The sequence below is a fragment of the Clupea harengus genome, chromosome 16 (genome assembly GCF_900700415.2).
Source record: "Clupea harengus chromosome 16, Ch_v2.0.2, whole genome shotgun sequence".
NCBI classification, from domain to species: Eukaryota; Metazoa; Chordata; class Actinopteri; order Clupeiformes; family Clupeidae; genus Clupea; species Clupea harengus.
This window is the reverse complement of record NC_045167.1, coordinates 3,642,636-3,665,588: the sequence shown is the minus strand read 5'-3', so window position 1 is coordinate 3,665,588 and position 22,953 is coordinate 3,642,636. Positions and strand designations below refer to the sequence as shown.

The 22,953-nt window shown below is 40.1% G+C and overlaps 1 protein-coding gene across 1 annotated transcript; it reads right to left on the bottom strand.

The window, feature by feature from the left end:
* Positions 1–11,071: 11,071 nt before the first annotated feature.
* Positions 11,072–13,813, bottom strand: LOC105904121 (homeobox protein SIX3-like). The gene is made up of 2 exons (XM_012831956.3): positions 12,975–13,813; positions 11,072–12,010 (listed from the first exon to the last, which is right to left on the bottom strand). The coding sequence occupies exons 1-2, from the start codon at positions 13,664–13,666 to the stop codon at positions 11,839–11,841; spliced, it is 864 nt and encodes a 287-aa protein (XP_012687410.1). The 5' UTR covers positions 13,667–13,813; the 3' UTR covers positions 11,072–11,838.
* Positions 13,814–22,953: the final 9,140 nt, after the last annotated feature.

The window sequence follows — 22,953 nt, the reverse complement described above, 5'->3', positions numbered from 1 at the left end:
TAAAACTATGCAGATATATTTGTGTAAAATCTTGTAATATTTCTCTACCTTGTCATCCTACATGCTTCTTTGGCTTCTGCCATTGTCTTTGCTGGTTCCATATCCTTCAGCCTGTTAACAAACATACGTGTACACTTTCCATTAGGGGGTCTCAAAGCACGATTTGTATTTACAACAGTGGTGTGAAAGTAAACTACACTCCGTCACTTTAAGGGGGAGCTCAGTAGCACAAAAAAAAAAAATGGAACGGGGCTTTAAACCCCACACCTGAACCTACTCTTAGGTATTCTAGTCGTTGAACTGTTGGCCAGCACTCTAACCCTTATCATCTCCCTCAGTCAGCCTCTCGAGATCCAGGCCCAGATGAAGTGGCAGTGAACTCTTGCCATACACTTAGGTCTGCTAGAGGGTATGCCCTAGCGAGCTCAGTCTGTGTAAACAAAATGTAACGTTACGGTCAGAGAACGTATTTACTTTTATACAGCAGAATGCATGCACATCTTAGCCTTGCTCCAGTTTGTAGTGCCTACACTTTGCATCGTAGTTGTGAAGATGATGGACCATTTCTGATTGAACTCCTCCACCAAGCCAGTCATTGGAAACTCCAAAATTCCTTTTCAATTCAAAGGTATAGTATAGTACAGTATAGTACAGGACAACATAGCACCTCAATCCATTTCCTAATTGCTCCTCTCAAATTTCTCCACCTCTGAAACAGCAACTCCATACACAAAGGCCACCTTACGTGTGGCAAAAGTCCAAACCGCAAGCGCCACAATTTCAGTTTACCAGGCAAGGTGTAATCAATAGTACTGATAGCCTTAACAATGAATTCTCTAAGCACTGAAACCTGTCACTGTGGAATTGTATCACGTCTAAACTCTTCACAGGTTTTTCTTTAATAGAAGGAATTGCCTCACCAGGAATCACCATCAATATCATATCATATGTTGTGATGTCATATGTCCAGTAGATGGTGCTGTAAGCTTTGTCATAATAAAGACAAACACTTTTCCTCTCTCGTCTCCCTGTGACACTCCTTGAGCATGGCAAAAAAGTATAGCAAGATTAGTCATAATATGGAGTCAATTTTGAATCAGAAATTTCAAAAGATGTCATATTGAAAATAATTGATTACATTTACATTTAGTCATTTAGCAGACGCTTTCATCCAAAGCGACTTTACAAGGATGTATACACATTTTACACTGATGGCACACTGCACATCAGGAGCAATCAGGGGTTCAATGTCTTGCTCAAGGACGCTCCGACAAGGAATCGAACTAGGAACCTTCTGATTACTAAACGACTTCTCTACCTCCTGTACCACTGTCTCAAAGTGAGGTCACTGATGGAGGAGAATGGATCAACCTAACCAGAGGTCGCTTAGCAGAATTTGCTGATCATCAACAGGCCACTATCTTATCTTGCATGTGTGTATTACGTGAAGAACAGTTTACGGATAATTGGGCAACCACAGTTCATTGTATTGCTACATAAATGTATTGCAACATAAAACAATGCCCTGCTAACATGCATTATTGCCACATACTGGCTACACGCTAAAAGCAGATGTAGAAAGGGTTAGCAAATCTTTCATGAGTAAAGAAGCATCCACGATTTGTGGCTACAGTGTAGCTGCAAGTCAGAATGAGCAATGATGGGAGTGTTCAGTAATGTAAATGTACAAAAATAAAATGTACACGGTCCAAAGCAATATGTGAGAAAGCTCAGTAATAAATACACTGAAATGCATTATGTGCAAGTCATACCAGCAGAAAGAAAACAAAAGAGACCAGATAAATCCACCACATTGTTTAGTGGGACAGCAAAGTTAAAACTCCATAGAATCATGGCTGCCATTTCCTGGCTGTCAAGTACCAAATAATAGTTTTTTTTCCTTCTCATATCTATTTTAGTTCCAGAGGTTGTGGGTTCTCTAACCAGCATGGGTATGTGGGTAGTCATTGGGATGAGAGGATAATAGTCATCTACGATTATTACTGCTGTTGTTGTTGGTGTGTATTATGACACCCTAACCTTGAACTGTGTGTCTTACTATTCACTCTCCAAACAACATCGGTAATTATGATAAAATGTTATTCATAGTAATCTCTGCCTGAGATACTATCACTAGCATAACATTTAATAGTGTTTTTAGCATTACCTTCAACACTATCAGAAGACCGTAATATATTATTAGTTCAGTGGCAATTTTCAGTCTGACAATCGTGTCTAATGTGAAATGTGAATACTCATGGCCTTATCACGTAATGTCACACAGGTTGTTCTGTGAAAGTGTTGTGTGAAGTTTTCTTTCTGATATGGCTTACATTGAAGTCATCCCTTGTAGAGTGTCAAATGGGTAAGTTACAAACACCGTGCAAAAATGCTTAGCAATCCTAAAACTCCCAACAAAGTAACACTGTCACATATAAACTGCAGCTACCCACACACTACCGTATACACCCTCTGTTCCATGTGTCCCTTCTCAAACCCTTCCATCCTCCGATCTCTTCTCTCCTTCTTCAGAGCCTGGCGGGGCTCGAGCCTGATCTGAGACTCCATCTATCCGGCTACGACGACTCGATCACCCGAATATCCCTACTGGGATCAATAAAAGTTGATCTTACCTTATCTTACCTTATCTTATTTACCTGCTGTCTGGGTCTGTCTCTCCTCCCCATCATTGGGTCTCTGTCTAGCGTAATTAGATCTTCAGTTGTGGGTACTGTGATTGACTGTGTCTGAGTTTTCGAAATTGTTAATAAAAAGTTGACTGTTTCCGAGCTTCCCGTGTGTGTGAGTCTGGGGGAGTACGCTGACCTGTAACTTCTTAAAGGGCCACGACAGATACATGAAGATCAGTGACCAACTCAAAATCAGACGATCAGACACAGTTGCATCAGTAATCGGGAGGTATAGAGCGAGCCATAGTACCACTAATCAGAGCCACGGCTGAAGCTCTGAAGAACAGACGGGCATGGGCTTCAGCCTTGGCACAGGGGTTATCAATGGAAATCAGAGTTGCTGGGAGCGCACTGACAGTGTGAAGGACATTGCATAACATCTACCTCTATGGACAGTTTCCAAGAAAAAAAAACCTTGGTTGCTCTTCGGCACAAAACTGCAAGATTAAACTTTGCTAAATAACATGAAAAGCAGCCTGATTCATATTGCAAACACATTCTTTGGTCACAAGAGACCAAGGAAGCCCACCATGTTAGATGTGAACCTGGCCAGGACTACCATATTGAATGCATAGTCCCTACAGTGAAGCATGGGGCTATCATGAATGTCTGTGGATATACCAAACTACTGGCTGACAAGATGACTCCCAGTCTCCAGAAAAATGGGTAGAAGAGGAATATTCCAGCATGATAAATTACTTCCTAAAGAAGAAAAAAGTGAAAACAAAGACCTTGCCCAGTATGTTACCTGACTTGAATCCTGAATGACTGAATAGGACAAAAATAAAGGTGGAATTTGATGAAACTAGACGTAGCGCATAGCACTGTACATGTCCGTAATGATCAGACTAACTCTAGACCACTTGCATTCAGGCACGGGGCCCATTTAAGGGTATCTCAAGGGTCAACCCTGGAGCAGTGGGGCTTACCTGGTGCTGGTGTGACCTCTGGGTCCCTGGGCCTGTGCCTGATAGGTGCTGGTGTGACCTCTGGGTCCCTGGGCCTGTGCTTGATAGGCCTGTACGGTAATCCAGACCAGAGAATGAGCAAGAATTAAGTGATATTTTATGTGTGCGTGTTAACTTGAATGATAACGTTTCTGGCAAAAAAAAGACTAAAAAGTTTGTTGTATGTCTTATTCTCAATGAAAATGTAAGGAAGTATAGTTTGTGGATGTGGCGGCTGTACACTCATAGGGTGAGAAGCAGTATCTGTTACGTTCTGTGGTTTTGCATCTAGTGAGTATGAAGCATGAGTGTGACTTTTTAACAGATATGTTCTTGGGTTAAATTTGAGCATTTTGTGACATCGACATGTATACATAAGGAACAATATGAGCTTTTTTGTAAAAATATACTTTTTGAGAAGTGTGCATGTATATATTACAAGTAGGATTATTAGTTGAAGACAAGAATATGTTTGAAAACAGTACTAAATGTAGACTATCGACATTTATAACAGTACATGAGATATACACTATCATAGTAATACGTTTAAATGTTGCCGCAAGCAGCTATGTGTGAACTGGCCCAAGTAGTGAAAGGTTGAATGATTACCGCTTCAACAGGTGAAAGAGGACCATTTGAATCTTGTCAAGGTTACGTAAGGATTTAAAGACTAAATGAAAATAGACCAAACGATGTTAGAGGAAGAGAGTAAAGCATGCTGTAGGTTGCTATAGTGACATCCTCTGGCTTCTTTTTCTAAAATTGGATAAATAGCGTCAATATGGCATCATGAGTATCCTACCAAATTTGAACAGTTTGAACATTCACATCCAGTTTTGGCTGCTGGCTGTTGGTGACCATTTTGTTGAGCAAGCCAGATGGAACTTCAAGAGGTGTGAGCAAATGTAGCCAAATATAAGCATACAAAATGTCAACATTTTAGCTGAAGTGGTTCTTGAGATATTGAAATGTGTCACTTGCAGTGCCCCTTATGGACGGCATGTCACAACAACATTTGGTGTGCATCCGAAGAAGGTGGTAGTGATGCAGGGTGTGAAAGTTTTGTGAAGTTTGAACCTTTACATTACACATCACAAGATATTAGCTAGTGAAGTGCTAGGTTTTTGCTTTGAACATTATTCACTAGGACGTGCCACTCCACAAATGAGTCATAATGACCTAGGGTAATGCGCCCCCTAGAGGCCAACTGGCTATATAAACATTCTGTAATTCTTGGTGAAGCGGTTTACAAGCTATCGAAATGTGTCGGTTGCAGCTCCCCCATGAATGAAATTTCACAAAATTTGGCATGTATCCGAAGAATATGGTAATGGTGCAATATGTCACATTTCGTGATGTTTGATGATAATGAACAGAGAGAATGTATTAGTGTACTGCAGGCAGAGGTGAAGAGTAGACTGGATACGATAAGGAGTGCGGAGCTCCTCAGATAGAGAAGAATAGAATAGAATAGAATAGAATAGAAAAGCCTTTATTGTCATTGTATTTATACAACGAAATTTTGAGTGCTTCTCCTGTTGGTGTGACGAGGGACAACATATAACACAACAACAACATATAACATAACAATACTACAACTATCCAAAAACAGTAGGAACAGCCCCCCAAAAATATATATATATACATTAAGAGTAGAACAAAGTGCGGTGGCATAGACTAAAGTACATCAATAAATACATCAATTAATACAGCTTTGTTTATGCACATGTGTAAGGTGACTGAGATGGTATGTGACTTGTAGTCGATAAAGTGCTTAGTGTTTAGTGCATGTCGGTATTTAGAGTTCTGATGGCTGTCGGGAAAAAAACTGTTCTTAAGACGCGTGGTCCTTGCTCTAAAGGATCTGTACCGTCTGCCTGAGGGCAGGAGAGTAAACAGGTGGTGGCCTGGGTGAGAGGAGTCTTAAGAAGAAAGAACAAGCTAGGATTGCATTCTACAAGGATCCATTTAAGTTTGTCTTATTCACTCAAGTCTGAGAGTTGAAAGAAAAAACCTAGAGGACTATCTTCAATATATGGACAATCAGAGGCATGTGGATATTGTGTTGCCAGCAGACATTAATCCACTTGGAGAGATGGTCCACCCAGGATGTGGAGGACATTCAGTTGTGCTTTAACACAAATAACTACACCACATCCTGGAAGCATTTGGAGATTGGTATTATGGCTGGATGTACCATTTCACGGTTGGCTTTCAGCATACCAACTTGAGGTCGTGAATTAACCTGAACTAAATCTGAGGTACATGAAATCTTGTTGAGATATCTGTTGTTGTCTCTGGTAGTGGTATGTGTTCAAACCCATCATGAGTATGGAGGGGGGTTGGTCTGGGACGCCAGACACCACTGTTGAACCCTCTGGAGGTGTCTTGGGCCTAATTCAATGAAACACTGATGAAGAAGGGTGCCCTGCTTGAAAACCTCACAAAGGCAGTTTTGCTGTTGTATCCTGCTGCTCAGGTTCTATGTTCAACTGTCTTGGTGTTGGGTTTAGCACTTGTGGGCTACAGACAGCGCATGTTGTACTGTGAATGTTGGGCAGTTGTCATATTGGTTAGGTTGCTGGCTATGAGTACTTGCATGCGACATTGAGAGGACTGGCCACTGTGGGAAGTCCCGAACCAATAGTACAAGGAATTTAACGACTTTTCCTGTGCATAACTTCAAATAAAGCTATCTGATCATGACTGTAGGCTAATATGCTTTAAATTGCTTTGAACATGATTCACTAGGTGGCTCTACTCCACAAATGAGTCGTAATGAGCTAGGATCATGCGTCAAGCTTCCATTTAAAACATTTCTTTTTTGGCGAAACAGTTGATGAGTTATTGCCCGAAATGTCAACCCTGCTTCAGGGGGCACTAGCATAAGGGACAGCCCCATCTAGGGACATAAACCTTATATTCCATATCAGTTATGTGGGGCTACAATCATGTCAAGTACATGATATCGTCCACCCAAAATCGGTGGGGAATAAAACTTTGACAAACATTATATGACCACACTGAAAGCTGTACTGACTTTTGTTGAGTTGAGTTTCTGCTGTGGGGCTTGCATTTTTAATATAACAGATAAACTATAACTGCAATTACTGTAAGGTGATTCAATTTTGAATCATTTGACATTGAAGTGCTATTGCACAAGAGTGTACCCAGTATACCCACCTACTGTTGCATGCTATACCATCAAAATTAACTTGAAGATTATATCAAAACTAGATTTCAATTAAAACATACCTCAAAAAGTGTCCAATTGGTGCATAGTATTGCTTAAAACAGTGAATGCTCTCTAAAGTGATCTCCTCTGGACACTAAGGGACCAGATGGTGTTTGCTCCAGCCTATCGTCCTAACAGCTTTGTGAGGTTAACAGTGCTGTTGTGTGCTGCATCTGCCTGCGGTTGTAGCATTTGATCACAAAGAAACAAGGATCATTCCACAAAATCTTTTGCTTTTTTTTACGTCCCTGTGAAACAATCCACAATAAAATTACTATAAAAACAAATAAATATGTAATTATCTACTATATACTATCACTATCAAAGATGGGCAATCTAATCAGCTCTTGTCGCCTGGACCATAAATTGTCCCTTACACCGTCAGAGAAGACAAATGAGACATCAATCTTCCACTCGCCATGTGTCTTGAACAAGCCTGGACACAGTGCTCAGCCCACCAAAGTACCACACTAGCCATGGTGGAGTCACGTGTAGCATGTCCATTGCATATCAATCCAAATAAAATATAAATGCTTCACATCACACATCTATCTGCATATGGACCCAGTGCACACACATTTATCTCCTAAAGATAAATGCCCATCCTTGATTACATTGTTTTCTCTTCTCAATATTGAAACTAATTGAATTGAACTAATTAAAATCACTTCTGTGCAGAAGAGATTAAGGTTTTTGGCCTGTCCCTTACCATGGTCTTTCTACTTCAGCAGGACTTTTAACTCAGAATACCGGCAAATCTTCACATTTACATACTGTGTAAAGTAGGGTCGTATTGCTATGCTGTGCTTTTGTTCTAAATGTGCATAAAAAAAAGAACTGCCAGTTTGTCAGTGTCCTTTGATTTTACACGAAAAATGTTTTACCCTCATGAAAAAACACTTGCAAAAAAAGGTATATTCTACAAGTGACATGATTAACAGGAATTTGCATCCTCTCTGTCGAAGAAATCCAACTGTGTTATTTCATAGGCCTCTCTCATGTCTTTCTCATGTTCGACCAAAGGGAACAAGCGTACCCTGTCAACGCTAACCATAGTTTCACCTATAAATCTAAATCATTATTTATGTTTAACATTATTTAAAGTACACAGCTAGACCCTCTTAGCTAGAAATGCACAAATGAGTTTCAAATCAGCAACCCTTTTCAGATCAACCCTGTTACATTTCAGAGTAACAGATACTTAGATAGATTAGTGTTTATCCTCGATTCACTGCCTTTAAAGGTTAGCCTTATAAAATGAAAACGTTTTACAAAGACATGAAAAGTATACCTTACTAAAGTTGTTTACTTTTCTACAGGTGATTCCCAAACCGTCCCAAACTAAATGTAATGTAACGCATATCTTGGTCTTACATCGCTGTCAGTGCATACATCCAGACACTCTTAGGCTCTAAAATGTTTTTCATCTGAATACTGTGTCAAGGTATAGCTCAGAGTGGTCAAGAGACAACCTAATGAAAGTATATTTTACAGAAGTAGGTACCTTAAGCTAAGGACTTTGTGGGAAACGCCTCGCAACGTTAAAGTACAGCTTAATTAGCAAAGGCTACGAAGGCTTTGGGAAACCCACCCCTGATTGTTTTTTGGACGCATAGTGTGTTCTCTCTTTCCATATTCCAATGCGGGATTGGATGGCGACAGAGTACATTTCAGCCACAAGGTGGCAGTACAAGTATACGCCACAGTGATTGAAAAAATAGAGCTGGAAATTACACTTTCACATTGATTGCTATATCCTAAAAAACGTTCTCAGTACGTAGGCGCTACACTTGGTACAGAGAACAAGATGAATTTCTGGCAAAACCGGTTTCTGTGTTGTTTTTTCTGCCAAGAAAAGACTATCACGTCATTCTTGGAGTGTGTGTGTGTTGGGGTGGGGGGTGGATGGCGGGTCAGTGACAGAATAGAAATAGAATAGTTGTGTGTGTGTGTGTGTGTGTGTGTGTGTGTGTGTGCCATTTAAATGCATTTGGGAATTGAAAAAAGACGAAAAGAGTTTTATGTAATCATCATAAAATTCCATGTATGAAGGTCGTCTTGGACCCAATAGTGGCAATTCAAACTTTTTGACTGCTTGAAATAGGGTCTCAAATGAATGGGTGATAAGCAAGGTTCTTATTCTAACCGAAAGTTGAAACAGGAAAATATGCATTAATGTTGTTAAAAGTTTATCTTTACCCAGTCGTTTTTAACCTCCAGGTCTGTGTATTAGATGGTTAGAATCACAACTTGAAATGTCCCCTTGTTCTCCCGATTAGATTTCAACTGAGAGTCTATAAAGTCTATAAATCTATAAATCTATAAATCTTAGAGAAGTTTAAAATATTTGTAAATTTGATCATATGAAGGGCTTATTCTAGTTGCCACCTACTGACAGTGCAAATGATTTATAGGTTAAACGTATGGGGGTGTCAAACGTTCAGTCTGTTTGGCCGCTCTGCGTTCTATACTCACACCACCCCATGATGCCTCGCGAATCCAGGTCAGAAAGAAGTGCTGCATGAATACCCATGAATAGAAAGTTGTGCTCAGTTAAGCGATGAAATCGGAGAAGGTCGGTAGCTACTTTACTCAAACTGGTACTGCCACTGAGCTTTCGTTTCCATGTGTGCAATTGTACGACTTTTCGCATTTTATCTTGCCAAGACCCAAGGACTCAAGACCCAAGGTATACGAAGTAGTGGGAGAGTGCACATTAAATATGTACTGCTCCGCTGAGATTGTCACGAATACCAAAACTAATGGCCACCAAGCTAACTCTTGTGATTTAACAGCGTGTTTACCGGGTGTACAATTCAGTTCGGAGGGATAGGCCAGCAAAACGCGTGCGACCCAGACTAAGAAATGTCAATGGACGTCCAATTACTTAGAAACTTAATAATTTAAGAATTTTGATACCTTGATATCTATAATTTTTTTTCGATGTTTTACGTATTTTTTGCGATCTTTGGAATCTCAGCAGAATTATTTGTGTTGGTCAAAAAATATCACAATATAAAACTTTTTCTAAACTTCGCGTCTGCTGAAAGGGGGAACAATATTTTGTGAAAACGCTCACAATAAGCCCTTGCATGTCATGATGTCAAACTCGTTAGGACTGTCAGATTTTTCATTGTGACAAAAGGCCTAATTTAAGTGAAGGGAAAGCAAATGATTAAAGCAACTGCCGATGTATTTAGTAGGCAGTACAAATTATCAAATCAAGTATCAATATCGTGCCTTAAATATTAGCCTTCTTTTAATCTTTATGCATACAGAAAACGCTAGACAACCTCCCTCCCCACTTTTTTACCAGGCCTGCCGATATAGTATACAGTATAGGTCGAGAACACATGGATACAGAAACTAAACTATAGTTCAGTGGCACATTAAAGAATAAAAAGATTTCTTCAAATATATTAACTGACTATTCTCGAAGTGTGTGAAACAACCCTTTCCTTGGATGCTTTAACCTCATAGAGTTGTTTGGCTATTTTGCATCTATTCATTTCGATTTTATTCAATTCGATTTATATTCTATAAGCCCCCTCCTCCGTCCCTAACACATATGCGACACACACTGAGATTATATTACGAGAACATTATACATTTTGAGTCATGGCACTTTTACCTACAAGTCATTGATTTAGATTTTGGCTATTTACCTATTGGCTACATTTAGCATCACGGTCAATGGCTTAATTTATAACATCGAAACCGATTCGTCTTTTTCTCACAAATAAGACTAAAATGTTTTCGAGCAGCTGATATTTTCGATATCAGCTGCTGACTTCCTATTAGTGGCTATCGTAGGCTATGAGTGTGGCCATAGCACAGTTCGTAAAAAAATAGCCAAATGCGTAAAGGATTTTTGTTATTATTATTAATATTAATATGATTATTTTTGGTGGTAAAAGTAGCTGTAGCTTAGTAATAGTAGTAGTAGTGCCGACAATACTGCTATTATATTTGTACTGTTAGCCTTTTATTATTGTCTGTTACCACGTTGAAAAGCATTTTTTCAATTCCCAATAAAATAAGCGACCAAGCATATGGCCCAGCAAAAGTGATTGTTTGTATTTGTTTCTGTGGGTGTGTGTGTGTGTCTGTGTGTTAGTGTGTTTCTGTGTGTGTGTGTGTGTGTGTGTGTGTGTGTGTGTGTGTGTTTCGCGTAAGAACAGAGGAAAATCTGTAATGAATTATACTTATATTAAATTATATTTATTTGCATAAAAGTGACCCATAACACTGTTCTTCAGCGCCATAAACCTATTTAGAGTAGAAAACGCACAAACACTGAAATATCAAAGCACTTTACAAATATTTAGACACATTTCATGGAGGAGCAATTGTAGAATTCCAAGGAAAAGAAGCGTACTGACATGACACACATTGTAGACCTATAAACAATAATCATACGCAAATATACTCTCCCCATGCTTGCATACACACACACACTCTCTCTCTCTCTCTCTCTTTCTCTCTCTCTCTCACACACACAAACACACGCGCGCACACACACACTCCACTGCGGGTTTAGACATTAAAAGGTAGCCTAATAGGTAACCCTCCTGCAGCCGAAGGTGACTGCAAAGGTGCTTTCGACTAAAACGATTGTCTGAATAGAGGATAGCTAGTAATATGAAGGGATGGTCTTCCTGCTGAGACTTGAATTGGGGCAAAAAAAGTGGTCAGCTTTATGAAAAGCGTTGAGGGACTGTTTCCTCCAAGAGTCTCCGTCAGTTTGTTCACGTTAATAAAACAAACATACTTTAAAATTAACATTGAACCATATCATGCAGGCTACAAGGTGAGATGATGCAGCGCCTGTCTGCAGAAGCGCTTATCAACATGCTAGTCTTTCTTTCTCACAAGAACAATTTTTGTACCGATTGGTCCTATTCTTGCCCACCCCCAAAACTTTGTTTCTGGTCCAAGTTCACGGGAGGTCATCGGCGTTGTCGTACTAGACATCAAAGTCAGAGTCACTGTCCGTAACAGAAAGAATGGTGCTTGCATCTGCACGCTCCATCAGGCTGGATACACTGGCGGTTGGGGATTCGGCCGAGCTGTGAGGGGTGCAGCCGGCTTCGGAGAGAGATCGTAGGCTGCCTTGGCCCAGGCCGTGGTGCTGAAGTCTAAAACAAACACAAATACATACGTTTCAGTAGGAATCCTTTTCACAGTCAATGCACATAGCCTATAAACCGCTGAACATCGAGGGAAAAAAAATTGCGAATTATTGGCACTGTACTGTTCCACACCTTTCACAGTAACGCAACCAACAATAAGTACCCTACAAAGGACACTTGGTAAACATAGAATACATTTTTAAAAAACAATGGTCAGACACCCAAGACTGTTTTCTTTTTCACTTGGAATATTGGCAAATAAATAAAATCTTAATGTGTAGACCTATGATTAAGTGTTAATTTGTCTTTCTTCCTCAAAAAGAGACATAGCCTTTAAAGTTCCCTACTATTTTACAAAGCAATAGTATAACGATAAAAGTAGTCTGCTGTTGGAATATTTTAAAGAATGGTAGATTTATATGGAATAACGCAATATGTTCAACTTCTCACGTCTACACAAAATTACCGTCTACTTACCAAGAGTTTAGAAAAAAAAGTCCTGACAATGATTTTATGGTTGTCGCATTGATTTGAAGGTTAAGCTACTTTTGATATAAAAAGCTTAAGAAGGTGCCCCAAAAGTGTTAATTGGATATTCTTTAAATACATTTCAAGTTTACAATTTAGAATTGGCTTGCAGTTATTTTTACTTTTGATCCCTGCTGTCTGCACTTAGTATAAGATTAAATGAGAAATACACATCTACCCAATTCAGTTATTTTCTGTCCCTTAACCTTCCACCGTTTTCCACAAACCATTTTATATATCCAAAAGCCTGTTGGTCTAGACGCAATTTCAGCGTAGCACACGACTTTAAGTCGACCTTATTATCTCAAACACAAATCAAAGTACCAACCATTCTGTCACACATTGATGAAACTATAATTGCAACATTTTCTGATTTCTTTATCGCTTTAGTTTATGCATGCTCTATTTTTTCCCTTTTATGAAATGTGAGCCATAAACTCACCTATTTTTGGCTGCTGCAGCTCTGTCTCTTTGCCGTCGGTTCTTAAACCAGTTGCCCACCTGGGTGGGCGTTAGTCCCGTGGCTTGTGCCAATTCCCTTTTCTTGCTGGGGTTTGGATACGGGTCCTGGAGGTACCACTCTCGTAAGAGTCCGCGAGTCCGTTCTTTGAAACAATGTGTCTTCTGCTCACCATCCCAGATGGTCCGAGGCAGAGGGAACTTCTTCCGTACGCGGTACTTATCAACTGGTCCCAGAGGCCTTCCGCGGAGCTTTTCGGCTTCCTGGTAGTGAGCATCTAGCCACATAGCCTGAAGTTTACAATGAGAGTCTTTGGTGAACTTGTGGTTCTCCAGGATGTGGTACAACTCGCGGAAGCTTCCAGTGTGATAGGCAACCACAGCCCGAGCTCGCTGAATGGATTCATGTTTGTTAATGGCATCACATGCACCCGGGGCCACCGGCAGGGACCATAGAAATCGGCCAAGTCTCTCGATGTCTCCCGTTTCCTCGAGCGTCTCACAAACGCTGGCCACCTGTGTGGCCGAGAAGTTCAGGCTTGGCAGCTGAAACATTGGCAAATCCTCCGGAGACCGAGCTCTGGGAAGGGAACCCGCCAAGAGCAGCGGCCGGTCCGCAAGGCTAGGCAGGAAAAGGTGTGATGGGTAAATCTCTAAGGGTGACCGGAAAACCATGGGGTCGCCGTACCAGAAATCGTCACAAAGGGACGTTCACAAAATAACAGCCTCAAGATTCTGTGGCTATCGCCTTCAGCGCAGACTAATATTCCCCGTCATCAACTCAAAATGTTCAGCCGAAACATCTTCTTTCCCTTTTCTATTGGTGTTGCTGACGTCGTCCTGCAGTTGTCATGGCAGCCTTGCCAATCACTGTCAAGCTTGGCATCATTAGCGCGCGTGTTCCATCCCTCTCCACTTTTGCTGTGCATGCACGGGTTTAACGGGTGCTCCAATCAGAGGCGACCTCTCCTTGTAGGATCCTACAAGCAAGAGAATGCGACGTCAACCCCTTCAATGGCAGTCTTGAAGGTGGAGAAGTTATCGCCACTTTGCATGCCGTTTTGAAGAAAGGGAGTTGCATATTGTGCATATCGAGGAGGCCGATGGATCTGAAATGCACGATAGCTGCAGAATATTTTATCCTGGAAATCGTCCAGGTTATGTGAGATAATTATTTGTTGAGCTGGTGGAAAAAACGCATAGCATTCACCCTTTATTGTAAGTGCCTTGCACTACATAATACTTCATAGCTCATATAACCTCTATAGTCTAGGGCAAAGTGAACAGTATGTGAGAAATTCTGCTGCAATCTATGTCTGTGTTTACTTTACAGTTGTTGTCACGACTTTCTCTCCTGACAGACGGTCACAGTTCCTCCATTTAGCTAGTGGAAATCGTCTTTGGGAAAAGATTGACTTGTCAAGCAACTCTACGCTTAATAACATTCATTTACATGTCTTTATTTAAACAACATGTCATTGTTTAAGCAACGATTGTAATTAATGCAGCAAACAGGTTAATTCATTTGGACTAATTGTCTGTTTATCCTGAGGCTTAGTATTTAATTGCCCTCTCTCCATTGGGGTACGCCATTCACCGCGGGTAGCCTAACAGTAGTCTCTTCAGAGGACTGCGCAGAGTGTAGGCTACAAATGAGTGACAAATATAAATGCTGCGTTCATGACACGTCGGAAATTGGGAAAATGCAGGCTCCGACTCGGACAAATGTATTTGAACGCATGGTCATGTCGGACTTTTTGCTCGGAAACTCGCGCGGAAATTCATTGCCCCAATTTACCCATCTTGACGTCACAACCACTACAATCATGGCGTCTTCTGTCATGACAGTAGGCTAATATTATAAACGCTACTTAATTACTTTTTAACAAGTAATTTACTATTGTATGTAATGTGTTTGCATTCTTAATATATTAGTGAAGTTACCGGCGTTACAGTTTTTCAAAGACATTTGCGAGAATATAAATTCGTTTACTAGTCCAATCGAGTTTTAGCCTATTCATATGAACATGATTGGCTTTTGATATCATTTAAGATAACAAATATACTAATGTAAGGTTAACATAAGCTACTTCAGAGGCTATGCAGGTGAGACGACCGATGTTGCTGCGGGCATCTATATTGTTTACCAAGTTCATCAGGTGCACGCACGTTTTTTAGAAGTAGAAAGTTCCCAAATTGGCTTTACCGAGATTACTGTTGTCTTGAATGCAGCAAAAGTACAGACTTCCGGATTTACAAATAACATAGTTGACAAATAGATACCAAAGACAATACCAGGACCAGACATGCGTAATTAATTTCTGGTCTGTTACTATGTGGGATACGTTGCTTTACACAATGACATTTTGACGCAAGTGTAAAGAACATAATCACTCTTCAGCAGACCGAAGTCGTAAGCTCGCCCCCTGCGGATAAGCGATTATCTGTCTTGGTTACCGATTAAGAGAATGTTGGTGTTTACCGCAAATATAGGCTATAGACATCTTAGTAAGGGACGGACGCTTCGCACCTGAGTTACAAAAGGAATTGTGAAACTGTAACGTAGCCTCCTTCGATCATTTTAAACCAACTTTTAGACGTTACAGAAATTCAACATGAAGTGTGCAGTTAATCCTGGTCGTCTCATTAGGCATATATAGCCTATAAACTGTCACCGTAATGTGCTCTTTCACAGATATACTTTTTCTATTCCCGCGCAAAGAAGAGTGAAATGTTAAAACTATAAACGAGGCGCGTTGAAAGGCATGAAGGGGTACACTGCAACTTGACCAAAAGAGTAAAACAATATAACTAAATCAAATATAAAAACAATTCAAAATGTCATATAATTTGTCATATAATGTTATTTATTGATTTCGTATAAATATATCAGCCCAAAAATATGATTGTGTAAATATAGAGCCTAATACAAATAAACAGATGAACACATAATCAGCAAAACAAACAGACCTGAAGAAGAACCTCAACACAACACCCGCCCCTTCCTATTGGCAACACGTTTTTTTCAAAGCGGGGCAAATTGTAACACAGCGTTACAATGTGCCACCTCAGCGCATCTGCTTGTTCGCAAAATATTACAACACTATAGTATAGGACAAATTATCAGAATAGGGATCGACTGTCTCATTTATAGTTGACACAAAAAACAGCAATCAAAATTAAGTTAGGTGTGAAGTATTAGGCCCAGTTATGCTCATTTTAATTAAGTTATGGCGAACTTTTTATTATACTGTATATTAGTATATGCTATGTTTGTAAACTTCTAAACGAGCAATGTAACAATATCCACAGAGTTAGTTTGTGCCCTGCCCTCCCTACGCTACTTGAAAACTCTCGTAGATTTAAGTGTGCTCCGGACTAGTCGTAGATGGCTAAGAGCTTCTTAACAGGGGCTTCTCACTGCAGGACATACAGGGTAATTACAACTAACAATAAATGTATCTATGCTATTGCAACTGTACGTTCTCGTCCTTTGTTGCATTTTATTGTAGTCACCTTTTTAGATTATTTTAATTACGCTATTTTACGCTGACAGAAATATGAATAAACTATACACACATAATTGGCATATGTATGAAATGAGACATTGGCAGAGTTGTTACTGATTCCATTTGTCTAAACGTATCCTTTTTTCACCCTCTTTTTGGGGGTTTGGGGGGGGGGGGGCATATTGTAGCCTACATTCATCTATCTCACAAGTTGGTGCTGAAAGTGGAAGTTCCATCAGAGAGAAAAAAAACAATAATGGAAAACTGTTCGAACATATTACGCCTAAAGAACGTGTGCTGTGTCAAAATCAGCCATATATTTATTTACTCATCACTATCTTCCTCGACCTCTTCCTCATACTGAAATCCCTTCTTCAAGGATACCCAAAAGCACTCTTGCTCCGGCAGCATGCCACTCACTGGACACTTGCAAGTGGCAAAAAGCGGGCTTATGTTGGACGCCTTCAGTAGGCCTAATATGTTGACACGTCATGCAACAAACAAATCTGAATACGGTTTTATATATATTTTAATGATAAGCAATATGTGTGTGTGTGTGAGCCTGTGTGTGTCATCGGCTACTCGGAGAAGGTTTATTCTTAATTTAGATGGACAGATGTTAAAGTTTATTCGCAATAGCATGTCGGTCCTACGAAGTTCAAACGGCAGTTTTGACGTCACCGGATCTAATCAATAAGTTGATATTTCAGCACTGTTTAAATGGACAGCATCCCTAGAGTACTACTTCAGAGCAGGGCACGCACGTCCGCGTAAAGGGCTTGTTTGGTGATGGTATGTGCAGTTGGTAGGAGTTAAAAATTCGTTCGAAAGACACCATTCTGAAATGAACGTAGGGTATATTAAATTATGTTCACAAAATATATTCTTACATCTTTCATAGGTTGTCAGCTGGCATGGCACGTAAACAGAAATTAATAGAGAAGGGACCACATAGGTTAAGAGGCTCGTTATGATATGAGAAAATGCATCAGCCTGATATATTTATTTATACTTCAAGTGGTGGGGTGCGCTTTTTAAGGAGAAGATGAACATTACTCGGATACATTTTCACGTTTGTTCAACGCTGGGCCCTGTGCGTTTGCTTATAATTAATTGCAAAAAACCCACAGAGGACAACGGCCTGTATCCGGCCCGCTGCACTTTATGCTAATGCTTAGCCACCTGCGCGGCTGCCATTTTAGCATCAGCTTTAGAAAACTTTTAACATTAATTGACAACATTTTTCAGGTTATCCTGAAGTTACCTGAGCCTAAGCCCAACGACATCAAATGACAATGTAGCAATGGAGAGCGGAAGATGCTAAAACACAAACGCGACATCCATGTGATCTCAATTTACAGTTGCACGAAATAAGCAAACGTGTTCTTCAGCGGTGCGGCCCAATGACAAGTGTCAGCCCTGGCGCGCAGTCGTGGTGGCATCAGGAGCACAGTAACAGGTCGGAAGAACAAGATATTCTCAGAACATAATAGATAGTTTGGGTGTCAGTGACTTGCATGTTCTTTGTGATTTATTTGTTTGTTTGTTTCCTTGTGCTGCTTCTACGTTGTTATGTTGGCTGTAAGTGGAGGACGTTAAAAGTCAAGAGGGCGGCTTTCGCATAGCAACAGGATACACATTTTAGTAACTACACGATTGCATACTTTTTCATAAAACAAAAATTATGACTGATGACAAGTAGTTGTGTCTAGGCATTCCCACTCTCTCCAACACAGGCACCAGCACATGTATCTGTTACTTTTAAAATGTGTGGTTAATATGAAAAAGATCTCCTTCCACTAACCATAATGTATAGCAATATTTACTACTGTTTTGGAACATATTACAGTGATGAAACTTAAAAATCTTTACATTATATTTTTGACTAAAATTTCATTGAACCTAATATGCATATCTGTTTTTGAATTACAGTGCCATAAAATGAAAGTACATGTCTATCCTAAACCTCTGAAGTAAAAACTTTGCAAGAAAATGCACCATCACTTTGCAGTTTACTAGCTCAAGACAGCTCATCCAACTTCCAAACTCACTAAAGCCTCTGATATTATTGAATTTAACGGGGCGAGGATTGGCACACTATGAAGTTTCCATATCTTTTGTGTTCATGTAATCCTTCTCTGGGTCATGCCTCTTATGCATGTTCATTTTTGTCGAACGGCACATTATATCACCGAGTAAAGTCTATTTGTGTTAAACATACTTCCATTGGACCAATCCACCCAACACCATACCACATGGTAGCATATTCCTGAATGACTGATGACTATACCAAAACTAATACCGTAAAAGAACCATACATTTGAGCAAGATCAACTGAATAACCCATCATTTGCCCAACATTGTCCACTGGCAGTCCACTCTGGGATGGTTATGAGATTTGGATTGGTGCCTCTCGGTGGGATAGCCCAACACCCCCAGCATGAGTAGAGCTAAAGGAAGAGAAAGGAACCTTTTACAATTATGCTAAGCCATTAAAATGCTTTAGGAAAATGAATGCTTTAGTAGCATATTATAGTTGATGGCAATTTAGTATACTTTTAGTTTACAGCTTGAAAGTAGAATGAGTGATTGAGATGGAGGGTGGCTGTTGAGCCATCAGAGATACACCCCTCCTCCATTCTGTGTGTTCTCTAAAGGACTGCCCCTCCACACGTGCACACACCCCACCTTGGTGGCACATGATTGACAGGCAGGTCCTTGACCACAATGGTTGGACACATCTTTGCCTTCATTGGTCTCATTTTAGTGCACCAACACAATTGTTTTTTTCCTCATTATAGCAGATTATAGTTATTCTTTTCCCACAGAGCATGAACCTTTTGATATAAGCTAAATGACTAATTACTGCTTCACCCTTTAAGCTTCGTTTTTAATGTGTACACAAATGTTCATATGTTCAATCAATACATATGTGCATAACTGTATGTTGCAACACGTATGTCTGTGTGGTCTATATAAAATAAAATGTAACATTTTTTGTAAAAAAAAAATGCTTACAGATGTGTGATGTGTGTTTTTCAGGTATGATGTAGCATTTCAAATGCATTATGTATTAATTTACTAATTTAACTTGATCATTATACAATAATAAAGTACACATTTTTGTAAACCTATGTATTGATGCGTGGTGTGTGGTGTGTATCTCACAAGTTTACCAGGGAATACTTCAAATATATTCACAAGTCTTTCACTCATAATCACAATCCATCATGATTTGAGGTCAGTGGTATTATGTTAAGAAGTAAATGTATTTAATATATATATAATGAACATATTTACTTTGTACACCACAATTTACGTATCATTTTAAAATATGTTTTGTTGATGATACAATATGTAGATATATGTTTAGTATTCAATACTAATACTAATACTTATATACATTTATTTTAGCATTCTGTTTCTACCTGTAGTACATTATACTGACATGGATGGATGCCATCCATAGATACCATAGATACATAGATCCATTCATACATACTTAGATCCATCCATAGATACCACTGCAACACTACATTCACTACTACACGTTTTCCACACGCACATCAATCCCTGCTATGAGGTGCATGGAAGAAGAGCTATGATTCCTGCCAGGCCTGAATTGAGGCTCACCACATGACACCGGTTTACCACAGGCATTAGAAGTCTTCTGGCATTACAAGCGGGCACGAATGCATAAAATCATAAAGGCCACCTCCACGCTCATCCGCTGTAACCTGTCCCTGAAAAGGTCATGACTCCATAGGCTCCTCTGAATCCCATCAGATTTGGTTTTCTGCTCAGTTCCTAAGTGTGATAGGCACAATGCACAATGGTGGTGTGAGATGGTAGAATATTTGTCTGTGGGTAGCAAACCGCACATAACATGGCCCCTGGATTTATATCATGTCAAGGTGATCACACAATTCCACGCAAAAGCATTCATACGGACGCCAAAGACCCGAGTATTTGTAAACCAGGAGGGGCAGGGGGTTGTGCCTTGATGCGGTGTTCCACACAGGTGAAGCCACATCTGTGTGGCCGCGGTGTGATGGCCACTGGGGCATTCTGAACCCTCCTCATTGTGTGTGTGTGGAGCGAGCGAGCAGGCGAGGGCTGAGGACACGGAGGCCACTGAGGCACAGAATGGGGAGCGAGGGCCATCGAGGGTAGGAGGGAAGCACAAGATCATCAGGGACTAAGGGACTGGAATGTAATTAAGTCTCCTTTCCACTCGCTAGGCAGCGCTGGTAGAATTAAATGCTAAACAGTCTCTAAACTCTATAAAAATTCAATTCCAGCTCAGCAGGCAGTCTCGCTACTTCTCCCCCTCCATCTCCCACCCCCCCCCCTCCCCTCCCCTCTTTTTCTCTGAGGTGGAGGAACACATCAGTTTCCCCATTCTACAGTTTTGTTACATTTCTGTGGCAATTTGGCCTACTGTCAGTTTTTCAGTTTTACGGATGTTGTAGTGTCCAATACATCTGAGGATATACTGTATGTGGAAGTTGCAAAGCTGTAACATGAACACTGGCGCTTAGAATCTGAATGCAGCGTGTGCACTGTTTGAACAACAGGATGTTTCATTACAAGGGAATGAGAAATGTGCCGCACGCGTATTCGTGGTGCTCTCCTGCAGAAGCAGTGGACAGTAGCGCCATTCTAGCATCTCCGCAGAAAGGTTTCTATTCAGACATGTAATCTATGGCCAGACCATCATCCCTCACTAACAATTCCACACACTACTTCACCTGCCATCCTTCATGCAATCCATACCAACCAGTAGAATGTATAGAATATATAGGTTAATTCTACAGTGTATAGGATCATTCTGTCAGAACAGATTAATGCAATAATACCAGAATGGCCATGACATCGCCATGTGTTTGCCTTTTAATCATCAGAAACACATATGTAATTAAACTGAGAACAATCAAATAAATGAACAATAATCATCACACAGAATAACACAGTGTTCCATTAAATTCAAACTTTACACATGCTTACACAGACATGTTGTATTTTTATTCAACAGCCTGCAAAAGACATGATATTCCTTATTGTCAGCTGTGGATTTATAGCCTACTGTTTACTGTTTATTGTTTACTGTTTACTCCTTTGTTGCATGGTGTCCATCGGAATGCTTAATTTAGAGGGCTGATAATATGCATGTTTGGCTTGGTAGCTGGCCGTGGTCCTGGGATGCCTATAGCAAAGAGATCACGTGTGTGCAATGTCCGCTGACACCCCCTTATGGATAAGGGGTAATGTGAGTTAGAGCTACTAGTGAAATGGACAAGAATGGGGAAGAACGTGGCGTATTGGACAGAAGTGGCAGGTTTAAATCTCCTAGAATGTGGAAGTGGGGCGAGTGACAGCTGTCAATCATCCCTTTGTTTAAAAAACGAATTTATGAAAAAAGTTTAATGGATTTCGATTTTAGCACAGTTTTCAATAATAACAAACACAGTTTTCACAAATCAAGAGTGAAAGGGATATAGGCTAACTTAAACATCTTTGAAAAAAACAGATATAATAGCGGATTACACAAACAAGACTTTATGTATTCATGAGTCCACTGTTGTATGATGTCCACATACAGGGACAGTTGTTCTTTAAAATATAAAGACTACATTTTTCTCTCCTATAAGTTTTACAAAACACAGTTCATCACAGTTTTCTGAGTGTCTCTTGACAGAAATGCCTGAAGCATTTTGTGCAGGGCAGCTCTCTTGGATTGAGAGTTTCAGCAACCAAAGAATGTTTGTAATGCAAGATGGTAACTACTGTTACAATATTGCTATAGATCTACTGATACTGCCCCTAAGCGCTATGGAGAGCTTCATCATGAACAACTAACCCAAAATGGAGTTAAATTAACGGTCTGCAAAATGTAGGCCCCATGTATGAATGGGTTAATCGCCAGAAGTGCACATTCGCTAAAAAGAAAAGAAACATTTAAAAACATGATTTATTATTTGACCATTTATGCAACCTTTTCTTAAAGGAAGGCACAGAATAACTGTAAATGCAGTGTGATTAGTTTGACTTGTAAGCCCAAATCCATTGGGTAAAGCACTGATGTGAACTGACAAAAACACGAGCGGAATTGCTTGAATTGTTGATGAACTGTTTGCACTTTTTGTGTAGGTCATCAAGACTCAGACCAAAGTTCAAGTCAAAGGGGAGACAAACAGCCTGTCTACAACTAGCTGACCATCGCTGTCCTGCAACACAGTAATGCAAACACTTGCTAGGAGACTGGAGGAGAAAATAAAAGCCGATATTTAGCCAGGGTGGCTATGTATGTCCACACTGACGGCGCAGAAAAATGGTGGCTGCCGTATTATGCTGAAGATGTGTGTCCAAGGTAACAGCACAACAGCTTTAAATCGCCTAGCCAAACAATTCATTGGAAAATTGAAATCTAACGGAAAATATTCAGTGTTGACT